Genomic DNA, 13,664 nt, shown 5'->3' on the forward strand with positions numbered 1-13,664 from the left:
AGTCAACTTTTGAGGAATACAGGGCAGCCTGGGACACATCAAGAACACCACCAGAAGAGTGAGGGGAAATGTGAGATGGGAGTGAGGGGGAATTCACAAGCCCAATTCATGCCTCTTCCCCAATGACTGGTGTTAGGGACTGCAGGAAGGAGGGGAAAAAGACTGCCTTGGACTGAGTCATTATAGGCATCAATGACCAACCAAGACACTCTCAAACCAAAAAGTCTCTTTATTGAGCAGTACCATACATGACTCAAATGGCCCAAAAAAAAAAAAAAAAAAAAAAAAAAAAAGGCATTACAGCGGGCGGGGTGGGACATCCACCTTCCCTACCCCTTCCCTCAGCTCCTGACACAATATCCTTCCAAAAGTGGCAGCTGGAGTAGAGGAAACAGGATGTGGGGGACCCCAGAATCCAGAAGGAAGAGTGGGGAGAGAGGTGGTGCTAACACTTCTGGAACTGGCCACAGGAGAAGGCAGCGAAGCCACAGAGCTGCGTCCAGACTCATGGGACCCTGCTCTCGGCCTCACCCTGGGCCTGGAGCCTCCACATGTCCAATTGTGAAACAGAGCTGAGGATCCTGGCTGCCTCCCCTGTCCTTCTATGAAGAAGGGGAGAGAGGAGATACTGGGAGATGAAGAGCCTTTACTTCAGCTGGAGGACAAAAGCCTATTGCTCCCTGGTGGGCTCAGAGCTGGGACACCCTCAGTGGCTTCTCCCCTTCCTTGAAGGGCAGGGGAGGACTAGATATGCAGTCTGAGGAGTTGGGGAAAGAGAGTACTGGAGAGTGGATGAACCCCTCCTCCACCCATGCCTGCCCAACTGAGACAAAACAAAAAACACAGTGACAAACAAGGCTGCTCCCTTCCCTCCACACTCCCTAAGGCAGGGAGCCTCCCCCTCACCCCATCCAAGACAGCTGCTCTAGTGGAGGACTTGTAAAGAATATACACACCGTGGAGCGAGGGGGTTGGGGGCTGGGATAGAAGGAGTCACAAGCACTAGGAGGGCAGGCCAGAGTCCTAGAGGACGGGGAGACAGAGACAACAGCAGGGGGCTGTCACAAAAGTGAGGCCATCAATGGCGCCCTACCCCCATGGCATGCCTTCCCCAACTCCAGTCACCCCAGAGGAAAAGAGAAGAGAGATGGCAAAGTGTCTCCTTGGTCTGAAGCTCTCCAAACTGTGTAAAATGGTGATGCATACCCCACTACCTCCACATAGGCCCTAAGCTCTCCATCTGCCAGGCATAGGGAGGTAGCTGGACCTTTAATAAGGGGAAATAGGGGACATGAGTGATTTTTTTTTAAACTTACATCTTTAATAATATTATTTTTTAAAAAACTTGGAGCTGGGATAGGTGGCAGAAGGGAGGAGCCCAAAGCTTTACCCCTCTACTACCAGCCACCTAAGGGGAGGGTTTGGAGGAGGGGCATTCAATCAAGCCCCATAACTTTTAAGTCCCTAAGGGCTGTGGGCATAGACAACCCCAGGCTTGAAGAGGGTGGAGTCAGGAGGATGAGGGAACCCAGAACCTGGGGTGAGGATGGAGGCAAATGCCCTGGGAGGTGGTCAGGACATTTCTCAGAGGCCCAGGGTCCACATAGGCATCCACATGAGTACCCCCTTCCCCAAAAGGCTCTGCAGAGGCCAGCCCCAGCCCAGGGCCACTGGGGGGGCAAATCTTGGCACCTGCCCCCAGTGAGTCCAGTTCCTCCCTGAAGCGGGTGGATGAGGCTGCCCATTTTAGATGCTCAGTCTCTTCATTCTGTCTTCTGCTCCCTGGGGCTTCGAGGGGTGGGGCAGACAGGCAGAGCGCTGGGTGGCGGTGGCCATGGCAAAGCCTTTACTGGGAGGCCTGTGACGTGGGGTTCTCCGATTTGCTCTCTTGGCTGGACGGAGGCTTGCTGTTCCAGGGGCTGTTGGCGCCCAGGGCAGGGGAGTTGTTAAAGCTGTCCTCGTCGTCAATGCCGTTGGCCGCGTCAAACTGGGTGTTCTCCAGACGGGTGATGAGCCTCTCGTCCTCGTCCCCGAACTCCCCGCCCATCAGGGTGGGCTCCCCCACCACCATCACATCCTGAGAGTGGCGGAGGTCCCCAAACATAATCGGGGCAGGGGCTCGCCCAGCCCAGGGCAGCAGATACCCCCAGAGCCCCAACACCCACCCGGGAAACTCAACCCCACACCCCCCAACTTATACCCCAATTTAAAACCCCAACTCCTCTGATACCCTCCACCCCTGGAATACTTCCCACTGAATGACTGCAAAGCATCACAGCCTTTAACCTATATCCACTGGATTCTGGGAGAAGTCAATCTACTCCTCTAGCTCCCTAGTCCATCTCTCCAAAATTTTAGGGGGCTCCTGAACTTCTGTCCAATGTAAGAGAGAAGGAGCAGATCAAAAACACCGGTGGGGAAACGTATGTGCATGTATGTATTCTAGATTTGCACACGTTCAAGTCTGTGTGTCCCTCTGTCAGCCTGTGTGTCTCTCTGGTGGTCTGTGTGCCCCTAAGCTGTCTGTCCTTTATGTCCATACGTTCCCACGGCTGTCTCTGTCCCTTGATGTCGTACGTTGCTACGTCTGAGTCTGTGTAATCACAATCATGCACGTGACTGACAAGGACTGTCATCAGGGACAAGAGTCAGCCCACGATGGCAAAGTACACTGGGAAAAACTGTCTTTGTTTCTACGTCTGCTAGTGAGCTCAGGATGGGACAGGGTCAAGGGTCAGGGGCCAGCAGTGGGGCAGCCCAGAAGAGAGAAGAAAGCCGAGATGCTTACAGGTACCTGGCTGGAGAGGGCGAAGGTGCTGGCTGGGCTTTTCTTCTTGCTGTTGCTGTTGTTGGTGTTGCCACCCCCCGAGCTCATGGTGCTGCCCCCTGACATCTTCCTTTTCCGCCGCTTGCTGGGCTGCTGCCGTGCAGGCTCCGCTGTGCCAGGGAAAGGAGACTCAGGGGTAGCGCCCTGGGACCCTTATTCCCCATTCTGGCTCCTAAGGAGCCTGAGCCTACCCTGATCCCAATCTCGCAGACCCAGGAAAGAGGAAAGGGCTTTGTGAGGAGACAGCGATACAGCCTTGGGGAAGCAGCATCAGATAATGGTAAGAGCAGGTGCAGGTGCAAGGCACTCACCAGGGGGTGCTACCATGCGCTGCCACTTCTGGAAGAGGCAGGTCTTGAGACAGTCACGGGGGCTGAGGCTGTAGGTCTTGTGGCGGGACATGAGCTCCTGCATGGGCTCGAGTATCACACAGAGCTGGGGGGAGACCAGTTAGTTGCTTGTCAGGGGACAGACGTGGAGTGGAGACCAAATGGGATGGGGCAGAAATTGGGTGATCAGAGACTCACTCGGAGGTAGTTAAGAGTGGAATTGGACAGCCCACACCGGGTGATGTTTTTGGAGAGCTGATCCAACATCTGGGGGTCCTGGGCCTAGAGGAGGAGAAAGGTAAGAATACTAGTACCTGGGTTGCATCTGCTCACCTGCCCTATCATCTTAGCCTCGTGACACCCAAGAGAAGAGGGACTACTATATAAAAACCCATTTTTCAGATGGATAAACTTCAACCCTCTGTCTAGGGCCACTGGCGGGTAATGACAGACCTCGTTCCACCCTTCCCGCTGCCTGCCCTCAGCCTTGTGGCTTAGGTTCTGTGCACAACTCACATGCATGGCAAGGATGCTGCGGGGGATGAGCTCTCGGTGCTGCCGGATGCTGAAGTGCCACGTCTTTATCCGCATCATGTCATCAAACATGAACTCCAGGTACAACCGGCCCTCCACACAAACCTGGAAACAAGCTTGTCACAAGTCTGCTCACCTCCCCACATACGCAAAAGTATACCGGTTCCCCTGTTTCCTCATGATTCTCCCACTACATACACTCCTGCCACCTGAACAGAAATCTGGGTGCATAACTGACATGGACCACCTCCTCATATACCTGCCACACCGGCACACACACACACACACAGACACACGCACACACACAGACACACACACACACACACACACAGTAGAAACGCTTAACAGATTCTTGTCCTCTCCTCTTGTAGCTAGTAAAACACTCGTCAGCCATAAGCTCCACGAGGACAGGCTCTCGTTCACTGGTGTCTCCCTGCGGCCCAGAAAACTGTCATGTACAAACTCAATACATGTCTGCTGAATACTGCAGCATGCCTGCCATCCCTGTGCATCCTGCCACTTCCCATTATGTCTCCCTGGGGAAAAGCCAAGTACATTTTTGGGAGCCAGAAGGGGAATCAAACCCAGGTACTTCGGTGCTCCACATCCAGCTGGGTGCTAACCTGGGTGAACATAGGTTTGCCATGCTGGGTCACCATGCTGCCCTGGTCACAGTCAAGGGAAACAAAGTTGCTGTGGAATGCCTCCTTGGGGTGCTTAAGTACATAGTAGAGCTCCGTAGCACCCCCCTCAAAGATGCTGCGGAAGTAGCGTGGGATCAGGGTCCGGCCAATGGCTGCAGAGATGGGACAAACTCTTCAGAACAGAAGGATCTCAAAAGTGGTCAGGCAGATACCATCCCTGCCAAGACAGATCCCCTGGGACAAATACCCACGCCCAGATCTTAGAAGGACACAGGAGATGTACGCTCTTACAGCGGCACTGGCAGGACCCCCAGAGGTCACTCACTATATCTCTTTGGTCCATCCTCCAGGCAGAAAGTGATGGTTAACATGGCATCATCCTCAAAGAACTCAGTCGTGAAAGCATCCCACCAGAGATTGTCACACTCCTAAGAAGCACAGGGAGGGGTGTGTGTGTCAGAAGACATGCCACAGGGGTGCCCAGATGGCCCTCTCCCTCCAAGCTCCTTTCCCTTGGCTATACCTCTGTCCAGTTTTGAAGCCGTTTGTTAAGCTCGAATATCCTGTAGTCAGTTTGGTTGCCATATGGTGTGTGCCTCCTGGGGGAAGTGAAGAAGGGAGATCAGTAGGAGCAGAGCCTCCCCCCACCACCCCCGCCTTCACCCCTGTAATGGAAAGCACCAACCTCCCCACTGGGCTCCACTTACCCAATCCCAGGCTCCAGGTAGGTAGGCGGGTACATGGGAGTTGGGCTGTGTAAGGGAAGAGGCTATGAGAATGGGGGTGGAAGACAGGAATTATTGGGGGGTGTCACTCCCTCCCCTTTTCAGGCAGGATGCCATCTGGGGAAGGAACAGGAAGTGGACAAGAAACTCACCCCACATCCCGATCTAGCATGGTGCCGGGATGGAAGGGGGGGAAGGCGTTGCCGTTCGGGGGCTCCTTGGGTGAGTACAGCTTGAATGACTTTGAGGAACAACCTAGAAGGGAAAGAAAGAAGGGGTCTCCTGAGTCCCTCTTGGCAGTGCTCCTGGAAGTCTGCTAGACTGTATGCACAGGGACTGGTCTTCTGGAGCCCCCGAGGGCACTAGGGGAGGGAGACTACCCTACGGAGCACCTATCCCAGTTTTTATTAAGAAACTAGAAGTTCTCAGCCTTAATACCCAAGACCCCATTTCTTCATGTGGCTGAGCCCTGGATGACAGAATTGAACCTGGGAAGAAATGTCAGCACCACAAGATAAATAAATATCTAAATATCAGAATCTAAAATTTTGATAAACTCCCTTTTCATCTACATTGTTTTGTTTAATCATCATCACAACCTTGTGAGGTAGCAGGGTCGAGTGTAACATTCCCATTTTATAAATGAAGCAACTAAAAGTTCAAAGGGACTTACCAAGATCGTACAGCTACTAACTGGCAGAGTTAGAACTCAAGTCCTAGGGCTCAAGCCTAGTCTTCCAATTCCCATATCCTATAGTATTTACCCCTCTATTGCCCTCTGGAGACCAGGTTGGGGGAGGGTAAAGGGGGATTTTGCCAACTCCCTGCTCCTTCTCCACCCCCAGGGTCTCAGGAGGGCAGGGGATAGAAAGATAAAGGGGGGGGTAGTGCCTGCTGGGTGCCGCCCACCAGATAACCAGTTGGGCCTTCTGCCTCTCACACCAACGGCCACTCCCTTATCAGCCCAGCCCCCCCCACACACACCCACCATGGGTCTAGTATTGTCTCCAAACCAGAAACCCAAAGCCTCAACCCCTTTTCTCTCCTTAGACTTGCAGTGAGGGAGGGAGGTAGATGGGCCTCCAATGGGTCCCACTCTAGTTACATATAGAAAATAAACAGCCCCAGGGAAGGAGCCTAGGTTTCAGGGGCTCAGTCTAGGAGGCAAGTGGTAACTAGACAGGGTCTCTGCTTGTGTGTATCTGTGCATGAGCTCATGTGTCCCCTCTCCACCTCACTCAGAAGCATACACAGTTCTACTCCTGCTCTACTATTACCTGACTGGAAGAAGTGTTACTTTCATAGCTAGGTAAGAGCCAGGTACCCTCACAATGCCACTTATCCCCTCCCCACCAGACAGGAGGAGATCGTGAAGCAGAGTCCTAGTCACAGCTGCTTCCTCATGTCCCCCAAACTTGACTGCATTTGGAAGGGTAGCTGTATCGGCTGTATCTGAGCCCCATCTCCAATTTAGATACAAAATCTATTTTGTTCCTTGGGAGGAAGAGACAAAGGAAGACCCTGTACCAACATGTACCATTTAATTCTCTCCCCTGGGTCCCCTCCTCACAATATGGGCCAAAGGAGGGTCCCAGAGAGGCCTACCCTCCACCGTCCCCAAAGACTCAGTGCCAAGACTCAGAGCCTGTGTGTACCTGCACACGCGTGTGCCTCATCCTGCCTAGCAGGCTTGCACCCTCAGCTCGCCCCAACATGTCTACCAAGGGCTGGAACCCAGCAGCCCCAGGCAGGATCAGGGTGCCTGCAACAGGCCCTTGCCCCACGCATGAGCTCTCATAGGCCACATCCAAATGCTCCCAGCACGACATACACAGCCTTCACATGCCAGTCAGGACTGAATGAGGAGCATGTGTCCTCAGGAAAGAGGCAGTCCCACCCAACCCCAAGTCCCCCCACTCCACAGACAGGTGGACAAGGCCATGTAGGAAGTCAAAGCTCACATTAGCAACCAGAAGCCAGGCCTGGGCAATGCACCCAGTAGTCTAGATTATTAGACCTGGCCCTCATCCCCTACCTAGGCCCTCCTTTCCCCAAAAGCATTACTGCCCCTGCCCCTCAGTTTCAGGACCACTTGAAATGTATCAGCTCAAGACCCTAAAGAGAAGGGAGGCAAAACACCAGGGTTCCTCTCTAACTCTGAAAAAAGTTTCAGAGCTTCAATTTCTCACTTGAGAAATGACAGGCATTGCCTGGGGCTAGGTAACAGTACTGAGGAGCTAAAGCCCAAAGCTCTGGGGCCTCTATTTACACGACCAGTGAATGGACACAAATAAACTCAGCATCTCTCCAGAGCCATAGCAACTCCCAGTAGCCCCAGCACAAGGGCTGGGGAGTGAGAAGAGAAGGGGAGGGAACATCACCCAGACCATCTGTCCCTGCTGCTGCCTGTCCCCAGCAGCAGGGGTAGAGGGAGCAACGTGGGGGTGGGGGTGAGGGGATGGATGTGTCATCCAGTCTTGGAGTCAGGCAGAGTCCCATCTCCCACCTCTAGCAACCTAGGAGCCCTTAGGAAGGGGGAGGAGAGAGGAAGAGCCCAGAACTAGTAAAGTTTTCTCAGAATGGAAGCTGCATCCTGTGGCCTAGGGGGGCACCTCCAGCTGGGTATTTCCATGGTAACCAGCCTGACCCGAGGGCAGGCCCCCTCCCTCTGGGGGCTGACCAGAGGTCAGCAGGCCCGAGAGCCCTCTCCTCTATGAGCTGGGTCACCTCTCTCACAGCCAGCATACCAGGCCCGCGCCAGATGGAGGACCTTCCACCCACCCCCAACAGGCTTGCAGGGTGCCCAGACTTACTTACCTGGGAGAACTGAGGGGGCCAGGAGAGGTGCGGGGAGCGGCTGCGAGCCCAGAGGGGCCCTGGCAGGGGTGAGGCCTGAGGGGGGGCCAACTTCAGCCGCTCATGTCCCGAGTGGGACAGGCAGGCCTGGCTGGGAGTTCCACTCCGCGGGCTGCACAAAGACTCGCACGCACGGCCTCGGCCCGCCCCACGGCGGCCACAGCCCCGGGAGAAAGTTACAATGGCCACTGGGCTGGGGACCCGGGGCCAGGGGGCCGGCCTGGGGGGCGGGGGGCCGCGGGGAGTCCGGAGCCTTCTTTGTTTGCAAGGTTTCCCTCAACAATGGCTGCTCCGCTCTTTCCTCCTCCTCCTCCTCCTCTGCTCTCCCCGCCGCCGCCTCTGCCTCTGCCTCTGCCTCCAAGCAGCCCGCCCGCCCTCCCCAGGCCAGCAGGCCCCTCCGCCGGGGCACCAGCAGAGGCAGGGCCCGGCACTCACACTCACTCACACTCGCTCACGCACAGACACACACAGCGCCCCGCCGGCTCCCTTCCTTTTCTCCCTTTCTCTCCCCCCCTCCCCGCTGGCTCGCTCAGAGCCTCTCTCAGAATGAGGCCCCAGGGCGGGCGGAGGGTGGAGCTGCCCCCACCGGCCCCGCCCCCTCCCTGCGAGGAAAGAGGAAGAGGGAGAGAAGGGAGGGAGAGAGCTTGAGAGAGGGAGGCAGGCAGGGAGGACTGCTGAGAAAAACAAAAGAGAAACAGAGACTGGGAGAGACAGGGGACAGGCCGGAGAGAGGGATACAGAGAGACTGGGTCTGGAGAGACCGGGATGGAGGGGAGGGCTGTGGGAGCCAGGAACTGGAATGCCGCTCCCAAGCTCCAAGCGGGGTGCTCAGGGGTGAGCTGGGGAGCCTAAGCCACAGGCAGGGATGGAGGAGGGCACTCGTCCTCTCTGGAGACTCCCAGTATCTTCTAACGGTCTCCCAAACATCCCCCAAATCTCTCTTCCTCTCCCTAGTGATCTCTCGGGTTGAAGGCTGGCCTGAGCAGCCACCCGTGGCTGGTGAAATCCCAGAGCAGCTGGGGGGAAGGCTCCAGGGGGTTATTTTTGACAGAGACACACTCAGACTTCAGCCTGTAAACACTGATTGGAAGGAGGGGGACACTCCAGGTTCCCTGCCCCCAACCCAGCTTAGTTCCAAATGCTGACTACCTTTGCAGGAAGCCCCCTTTCCCCCACCCACCCATCATCACCACCACCACCACCACCACCGGAGGCACGTGGGTGCAAGGGAAAGGGGCTCTGTTAGAGCTCAGGAAGGCAAACTTGCCCATCTGAGGGTCCCCAGAAGGGGTCTAGTCTGCTGCTGAATCCTCCCCCAAACCCTAGGAAAAAATGGTATATGGTTACCAGGGTAGGAACCTGTTCTCCAATGCAAGGGGGGAAGCCCAAGAGAGGGGGCTTTTCTAAAACTTGGATAGTGGTCCAGGCCCTACTACCTGGACAGAAACACACACACACACACACACACACACACACAGTCTCTCTCTTTCTCTCTCTCTCTTTCTCTCTCTCTCTCACATGGGAAGTGGGGGGCAGTAAGGACTTCCTTCTTCTTTGCAATTTGAGTCTCAGCTTTGTATTCCCACCCCCCCCAACCAGATTCACACACAGCCCCACAACAGGATGGCATACACACCAGCTGACTGTGCAATAATAATACTATTGCATCTGGCTCTGTGAACATCCTCCACACACAATTAACACAGCTCACTCTCACACAAATCCGTACCTGATACACACTTCAACCTGTGATATACCTCAAACCTCAAATAAACCCAAACCCAGGACACACACACATACACAGTGGGACCTGTGACGCACATGCCCCAAGCCCCAAGACACACCCCAAAACTGCATTATACCTCCTGAACCTTTGACAGACTGCTACACACATACCCTGACCATTTGTTACCCAGGGACTAACCCCACCCCCCTCTGAAATCTGCACACCGTTCTCCATCATGGCCTGGCCATATGATATATCCTGGCTTTCATAAACCTATCGAAATCTATACTCTTCAGCCAGAATGCCTACCATCATACTGCCTACCACCAGGACTTGAGATACTTGTCCTGACTCCCAAATTTACAGCCCAACTCTGGGATAATTACATTCCTCCCCCACTGACAGGACAATTCCTGTCATTTGTTTTGTGCCTTTAAACTTTCCAAAGCACATTCACAGGCAGTACCTCAAGAGATCCTAATAGCATCCAGGGCCTATTATCCGAACTTGCACAGATTACAGTGAGACAGGAGGGCCTGAGGCTGGAACCCTGGTTCTAACCCCACTCACACAAGCCCAGCCCTGGGGCACTGCAGCCATTCCTACTGCCTGCCCCCTCCAAGGAATGGTCACTCCAGGCCCCAAATGACTATCTACTTGGGGAGGGGAGATGGTTGTGTGCTCTGGCTTCAGCATCCAGTTCAGAACTCAGAACCCCCACCCAGTCTGTCTCCTCAAATTTCAGGGAGAAGGGCCCCTAAATACCAAGATGTATCCAGACCCTGGCATATCATTCAAAACGGGCCCTCTCCTAGTTCCCCTTCTCCAGCAAGTCCTCTCTCAGTTCGGACTTAATTCTCCCACTTGCACAGGGGCAGATGAGGTCCAACTAAAGAGAGCAACTCAGAGTTAGAAGGCTCTAAAATTGGTGGGAGGTGGGGTGGGGAGAAAGCAGGGAGCAGCAAAGACTGACAAAGGTGATGAGGGAGGGAAGAGCAAGAGCACCCCTGCTGGAGGTGGGAATTCTGAAGGGGAGCAGCCCGCCCCAGCCCACAGGATAAGGTACCAGCACTGCCCCCTGCCCGGGCCCCTGGGGCTCCCTGACCCAGGCCTCCAGTGTGCCTGCCCCCCTTCCTTTGTCTGTGCCCGGCCTCCCGTTGGCCTGGCGCTCTGCCATCCTCCTCTCCTGGCTCCCAGCCGCCACCACTGCTGCCTCCTCCCCTCCCCCTACTCCTCCCTACCTTAACCCTTCTGAGTCACATGCTGCCCCAGACAGGCCCTGGCCCCCTCAGCAACCTGCCCTGCCCAGGATGATGTCCCTTAGCAGAGGTCCTCCCTGCTCCTGACCAAAGCCCCAGAAGCTACTACACACCCCAGGAGCACTATGAGAGCTAGATGTGTGTATGTGTGTATCTTGTAGTGTTTCCTTCTGCATGTGCATGTGTGTGGGTCTGCGTGTGCTCTGGCTTCCCTCAGTCACATGTGTGGGGCATGTGCTGTCTCTGCCGGGCTGGGGGAGGAGGAGCCGGGAGACAGCAGAGCACAAAGGAGAGACTCAGGCAGGCAGGCAGGCAGGCGGCAGGCAGGCAGCCTGCCAGGGCGCCTGGGCCCCCACCCCAGGGCTGCTCAGGTTGCGGGGGGTGGTCTTTAGGCCTGGACTGGACATGCTGCCACGGGGTCCCTGTGTTCAGCCATGTGCTCACACACACCCATGCAAGCGTGGTGCCCTCCCTTACCCCAAATCCTACCATTTCTAACCCCCAGGCCACTCTCATGCCCCTCCCCAAGTGGTTCTCTTGAAGACTAACCTCCATCCATCCTCTGTGGCACCAATCCGTAAGACTTCCTCACATTCAGGAAAAAGATTCCCCACTCTCGGCCATCTTAGGCCCCCTCTTCCCCAACCAGATCACCAGACACACAAAAGGAACATACCTTTTAGGGCACTGCCTTAAGTTGTCCCCCCTCACACATACAGGTCCTCTTCTGTACCCATGCTGCTCCCTGAGAGACTGAGAGGGAAACTTTCTCCCTTCTCCTACAGGACCAGGCACCCTACCTCAACTTCAAGATCAACCTCCCATCTACCTCCAGCCTGACAACCTTTCCATACTCACCTCCTGCTCGCTATTTGTAGGCACTAATAATCATATTTAAGACTCAGCCCTTTAGCTATGCTTATGTAGGGTGATGGAGGATCAAGGCCATGGGATGGACTCAGAGAATGGATGGATCTGAACAGGGTACTCAGCATGGGGCAATTGTAAAGAAAATACACAAACACACACACCAAGCTGGTAGGAGGAGGAATGATGGGGCCAGGAAGGATTCCAGCTTGGCAGGCTCTTCCCTCTCCTCCTCTCCCCGACCCTCTGCAGCAGGAGCCAGGGGTTCCCACAGCTGGATATCCCAGGATTCTTAGGCTCTACTAGCCCTCCCTCTGGGCCCCATGCCCCTTAAACGTCAGCCTCAGCAGGCACTTTAATGTGTGCCCAGCCCAGCAGAGCTTTGGCCCGGGTCACATGATTTTCAAGGAAGCTTCCGCACTGCCAGCTTCCCTTGGGGATGTGTGTTGGGGGGAGGGGGGTTTCCAGTTGTGAGGTATGGGCCTCCCAGAGAACAGGGCATTTGGAGGGGCTAAGGATCCAAACCAGGCTAGATTCAGGAATACCTGACTTTCCAGAGAAAGCTAACTCCTGCCTGGGACAGAAGGGGGTCCTGCAGATAATTCAAGAACCCAGAGTCCTGGGGATGGATATAAACCGTGTTCTGAGGCCCTCTGAAGACCACCTCTCCAGTCACACGGCCCCTCTCCTTCTCCCTGGCAGCAGGAAAGAACTCAGACCCAGGCCTTCCTCCTCCCTAGGAAAGAACTCAGACCCAGGCTGTCTGTCACTGGCAAGAGCTGATGTGTTTGGGGGGAGGCAGGTATCTGAACCTAAGTCCTCTCATTGGGGTCAAGCATCGCTCCCCTCAATTCAATTCTCACAAGTCACTCTTATTTCCTAGCTTGCCTGGGGCTGCCACATTCCCCCTCCCACTAGGGCGAAGATGCCAGACCCAAGGGCCCAATTATCTGCCCCCCACACCCCAGGAGGACCTCGTGTCCCTCAGGAGGGCCAACCTTCCCTGGCAACAGGCAGGATAATTTGGAGGGGGGCAAGACGGCCCCCAATCAATCCCTCCCCCCAAACAGGGTCCTCAGAAACAGCCTGGAGGGAGGTGTCACAGAATAGGTAAGAGGGAATAGGCAGCAGGGAAGGGGGGGCAACCCAAACCAGCCAATCACAACTGTATGATGACCTGAGGGGGGGGTCAAAAGTCCAGACTCACTTCTGATTGGCTAACACCCTGGAATTCTGGGAATTTCAGCCCCCCCAAAACCCCTCCCTAAGTAGCCTCCTCCACCAAAAAACACACACAAGCTAACCCCAGCGCCCCTTACCCGTGCCTCTGGGCTGCTGCGCATTTACACAGTTGGGGAAAACCTTCCCCCGACTGAGGCCCCACACACCCCTCAAGCCTCCGACCACAGCCATGCCATCGACGCCCCACACACAAGTTCTCACCAAACAAGGGGTGAAGGATCGGCAGGGAGGGTTCGGGGAGGGGCCGGGCGGCAGCGCGCCCCACTCACCAGGACAGGCACAGCCCACTGACATCTTCACATCGCCCGCCGCTGGGGGCCCAGCCAAGTCACGGTGCCCGCCCCGCGCGGGGACAGGCCGGGCATGAGCCGCCGCCGCCGCCCGCGGCCCCCGCTGTCCTCGCCGCCGGCCCGGCCCGGCCTCGGCCCGGTGCGGGCGGCCCCTGGCTGCAGTGAGGGGCCTGTCAGGCGTGGAGCAGACAGGAAGGAAGCCAGGCAGGAAGGCGAGCTGTCTCTGCGTGTGTGCGCGCGGGTGTGCGTCCCCGGAGTGTGTGTCTGTGTGTGCGCGTGTGCGTGTGCGTGTCTGTGCGCTCCCGCCGCCCTCCCCGCCGCCAACGCCGCCGCCGCTGCCGCTCGCCCCCTCTAGCTCTCGCGCT

At 55.9% G+C, this 13,664-nt stretch overlaps 1 protein-coding gene across 5 annotated transcripts; it reads right to left on the reverse strand.

Annotated features, from left to right (window-relative positions):
- Positions 1–209: 209 nt before the first annotated feature.
- LDB1 (LIM domain binding 1) lies at positions 210–13,638 on the reverse strand. Of its 5 annotated transcripts, none has more exons than XM_012532562.3 (11): positions 13,279–13,638; positions 5,212–5,314; positions 5,042–5,086; positions 4,858–4,933; positions 4,660–4,762; positions 4,314–4,486; positions 3,673–3,795; positions 3,355–3,438; positions 3,139–3,262; positions 2,795–2,937; positions 210–2,077 (listed from the first exon to the last, which is right to left on the reverse strand). In XM_012532562.3, exons 1-11 carry the CDS (start codon positions 13,301–13,303, stop codon positions 1,847–1,849), a joined length of 1,230 nt encoding a protein of 409 aa, XP_012388016.1. In that variant the 5' UTR covers positions 13,304–13,638; the 3' UTR covers positions 210–1,846. The 5 variants fall into 5 exon arrangements, with proteins under 5 accessions (XP_012388016.1, XP_004268545.1, XP_012388017.1 ...); XM_004268497.3 differs by having other exon boundaries at positions 2,789–2,937; positions 13,279–13,637; XM_012532563.3 differs by having other exon boundaries at positions 2,789–2,937; positions 5,042–5,103; positions 13,279–13,309.
- Positions 13,639–13,664: the final 26 nt, after the last annotated feature.

Source organism: Orcinus orca, chromosome 14 (assembly GCF_937001465.1).
Source record: "Orcinus orca chromosome 14, mOrcOrc1.1, whole genome shotgun sequence".
Taxonomy (NCBI): Eukaryota; Metazoa; Chordata; class Mammalia; order Artiodactyla; family Delphinidae; genus Orcinus; species Orcinus orca.